Source organism: Rhagoletis pomonella, unplaced genomic scaffold (genome assembly GCF_013731165.1).
Source record: "Rhagoletis pomonella isolate Grant_MI unplaced genomic scaffold, Rhpom_1.0 Rhpom_scaffold_03499, whole genome shotgun sequence".
Taxonomy (NCBI): Eukaryota; Metazoa; Arthropoda; class Insecta; order Diptera; family Tephritidae; genus Rhagoletis; species Rhagoletis pomonella.
Window position 1 is genome coordinate 1 of NW_023462051.1, and position 4,207 is coordinate 4,207.

Consider the following 4,207-nt stretch of genomic DNA (forward strand, 5'->3'; position numbering starts at 1 on the left):
CTGAGGTATTAATTAGTGGCTGACGATTACATAATACAGGCAAAAAAACCATTTTCAACAGGCGAATGGCATACGTTCGATGCACGTTCCCTTGGTGCAGCAACACGACTTTAATTTAGAGAGAGCAGAATTACCACCGTTATTTGCCTTAGCTTGCAAATTACGATGCATTAGTGAGTTTATGAGCACGAGCCTACAAGCTGCATGATTGGCAGCGATATTCGTCCCGGCTATTGTATGTTTTGATGGCGTGTCCTCGGGCATACTGAATGCGATGACCAGAAGCATGTACGATATTATTAAGATTTTGTAAGAAATATACTTTTTGAACCCGGCTTGGATAAAAACGGTAAGAAGTAGACTTGAAAAGGTTTTATTTAACATTCAACTACCTTTGCTGCAACCTTCACGCTTTTTTTCTAATATGCTCTTGCTGGTGATGCTGCCAGACTTAGGAAATGCGTCGGAATTTGCGATTTTATGGATAGAAAAATTTTTTACATTCTAAGTAAACGACTTAAGACGATTGAAAATCGTAAATATAAAATATCTTCAACAACGGTGGTTGCAGCAGAATTTTCATGAAAATTGTAATAACTAAGCAATGTCCTAACCAAATTTATGTTTTGTTTACAGCTTATTTTCTTAAACTATAAAGAATGGCAAATATAAAAGTGTTGGAAAGTGTTTGTCGGCATGATATAATAACATATTTTATAATATAAATCAAAAAACTGCTCACCATTGACAACCAGTGATACGGCTAAATTAATTTTCGGCTCGGTATTTACTTGGCATTCGTAAATTCCGCTATCTCTCTGCTGCGCATATTCGATCTTCAAGTCCCAATCATCGCTGCCGGGCGGATGTACAACAGAGAATCGCTGATCGCCAGTATAGGTGTAGATGTTAGTTGTTAGTATGTGAAGATCTCGTTTGCGCATCCATGAAACCTAAGACAATTTCAATTGATTTTGTTTATTTATCAATACATCGGTTGCATAATCTTACAAACTATAGGTACAGAATTTCAAATTTAGCTAATTTTTCAACTACAATTTAGGCAAGTTACAGTCTCTTAACCGACTGGTGTCGAATAATTAAAAATAAACTAAGTATTCACCGAGATCGATCATATTTCAGAGCAATATGCAATTAAATTATAGACAATCAATGCTAAGCAAAAAAATCATTTGACCACACAAATGCCTAAGTGTACCTTCACAAACCCGATCCGAGCGGCGCGCTGTTTGTAGGCAAAACACGCGTTTTTTTCAAAATCATAGATCTCTGGTTAGAAAAGAGATTATTGAATGAAACTTTGTTTGCGTGAAGATAAATTATCACATAGGAAGGTAGGTAGAAGTGACTGCCACCTTAGTGGCATACTTAGGCCATAGATAGAAAGCCGATTGAAATATATGCAAATTATAGAGAAATTACAACAACAATATCTTAATCTTCAAAAATCCATGCAAAATTTCACATTGTTTGAAAATTTTAATTTTTGCTCTCATTCCATTAAGGAACTAAACCGAATCCACATGAAATTTGTGAATGTTAAATTGGGAGCACGGCTGTATATTAAATACACCATAAGCATTGTTTCTGAAAGATTACTCTTTCTTCTATCTTAAAACCCGGCTTTAGGGCATAGGATGATGTACCCGAGCCGTCACTTTGGAAAAAACGAGAAGCTTCCTTTAAACTCTAAAAGCAAATAAATTATCAGCTTTCACAAAAAAATGTATGTAGCAAAAAGAGTTCTACTGGTCGGGATTTTAAAGAAAGTACACAGTTTGACCCTTTAGTGCAAAATGTGTCATATATTATACGCTTTTCAAGCCTTCATTTGATTTTAGTCGTTAAAGTTTGCTTTTGTTAAAGATACTTGACGGTCTATAAATACGTATGCTCTTAAGAAAAATTATCAATTTGAAGTCCGGTTAAACATAAAAATCGGACATAGACAAACATCTCGGGAAGAAACCGGACAGTTGGCAACCGTGATTATGTCATCTTAATACAAATATTTAGAACCTTTATTGTGAGATATAATCAATATTACGTGTTGTTATATTTCTTTTACATCATTTATAACAGCAATAACTTTAAAATTTACTTTTCCGCGTTTTGTACATTAATTTGGCAAAATGAAAATTTTGATCAAGTGACATTCCCTGGTGGCAATTGGATTTAATAGTGCGGGATCCGATAACCAACCTGTGTGCCACATGTAGCAGCAGTGGAAAGAAAAGATCCACTGAAGTCTGCAAATGTGGCTCGCTGTATAAATACGCATCTCACAAAAAAAAACACTATCAGAAATTATTTATGCGCTAAAAGACTAAAAAAACAATTGATCGAAACGAATGAATTCGGTTTACTTTTAACACACACATTTGTAGCAGCTAATCTTTTCATAATTTATGCAAGTTTGTGGCATTAAATCGCTAAATTTACTTACCGTACGGTTGCCTTTATTCTTGACGCGACATCTTAATATCGCCGGTTCATCAGCTACTGTCGATATATTTCTAGGGTTAACATCATCGAAATATGGACGTTCCGTACCCATGAATTCTGTTGAAGGAAAATAAATGTGATTATTGGGACAACTGATGTTCGTGATTTATTTCAAAATTTCAAAAATTTTATAAATGTTTTTTTTTTTTGTATTTTTCAACGTAATTATTTTTTCACTTAACAGTTCTCACCATTTTCGATGACCTTAAATAACACTGTGCCGTAAAAATATTTATTTCAGCAGCGTTATTGAACTTATACCACGATTTTCTTTAAGGAAAAATGGCAAAAGCAACAAAGTCTAAGCGATAGTAGTTATAGATTCTATTTCGGTCATCACCTCTCCTCATCAGACTTTTTTTCCAGACTTCAGCAGGGTTCGAACCGGCATCACCGGTGCAAAGTCAGCAGGGCTAACCGCTGAGCTAAGCACACCCCGTTAACTCTCGATGCTTATCTACTCTAATACAGCACAGCTGATTTGCCGCCATTTAAACTTCACAGTGTGGTTGTTATAAATTCTACACAATAATTAGAGTTCTTATATATTTTATTTATTTGTTTACAAAGATATTGCTACTATAACTAAATTCTTATATAGTTTAGGCAGACTCATCCTAAACTTCTGCTTTTGGGTCACTGTGGTGCATGCTCCTGCGTACAGCTTCTGCGTACTCCGTTTTTGATACCCTGCGTTCATATAATTTGCCGAAAAACGCCTTTTACTTAATTTTCTTAGGGACAATTTCAAATGAATATTTAAACTTCACTTAAAATTGATTTTAGAATGTTATTTAAATGCTATTTAACTTTCATTGGGTTTCAGATGAACTTTATTTAAATATGTCAAAGAAGTCGCAACACTGTTGCTTGCTCCTTGAAATTGTTGTTGCATTTGGTTGTTTGTTTACATTTTGTTCTTTGGCAATATTGGCCATTTAAGTGCAGATTAAATGTGTGTGTTTTTGGGCTCTTATGCTATTGCAGAAGGCGAGTTGTTTGAAGTTTCGCTGATTGGGTGTTCGAAAAAAGAAAAACTTTCTTCGGTTGTCAACCATGCACAGTGTCCTCAAGTATGCATAGGTTCAATTAAAATGGATCCAAAAAATTTGTTTATCAGTTTTTCGATAAATATTTTTAGATCTTAAAACTGAATTAATTGGTACCTCACCTAATGCAATTGCATAAAAATTGTCAAAAAGTTATGCAATTTCGGCAATAACACGGCCTTGAATTTATATGTGTATGTACCGGACTTTCAGATTTCATGACCAGTGTGGCCAAGGAATTCGTCAATATTTACTAAAAATTTATATATGCAATGGTATCGGATGAAAAATAGTCGAGCTGTTAATAGAAAAGTGCATGAAGTACGAACATAACCGTAATTTTGGGTTTTTTTCGTACCCCGTTTTTGATACCCTGCGTTCTCTTGACGTTTTCCATATTTACATATTATGGGCATTTTATTTTTACAGTTTTTTTATACAGAGCATCTGTTAGCAGTGTTTTACGGCGTACAGATATGCCAGATCGAAATAAATTAATCGATGCAGGAAGAAATATTCAAAAAATAAATCTATCGCCCAAATCGATTCATATAATTTGCCAAAAAACGCCTTTTACTTAATTAAAAACTGATAAACAAATTTGTGCATGGTTGACAACCGAAAAAAGTTTT

At 34.4% G+C, this 4,207-nt stretch overlaps 1 protein-coding gene across 1 annotated transcript; it reads right to left on the reverse strand.

The window, feature by feature from the left end:
- Window positions 1-650: 650 nt before the first annotated feature.
- Window positions 651-2,578, reverse strand: LOC118754178 (zwei Ig domain protein zig-8-like). Its single transcript, XM_036489043.1, has 2 exons — window positions 2,468-2,578; window positions 651-953 (listed from the first exon to the last, which is right to left on the reverse strand). Exons 1-2 carry the CDS (start codon window positions 2,576-2,578, stop codon window positions 651-653), a joined length of 414 nt encoding a protein of 137 aa, XP_036344936.1.
- Window positions 2,579-4,207: the final 1,629 nt, after the last annotated feature.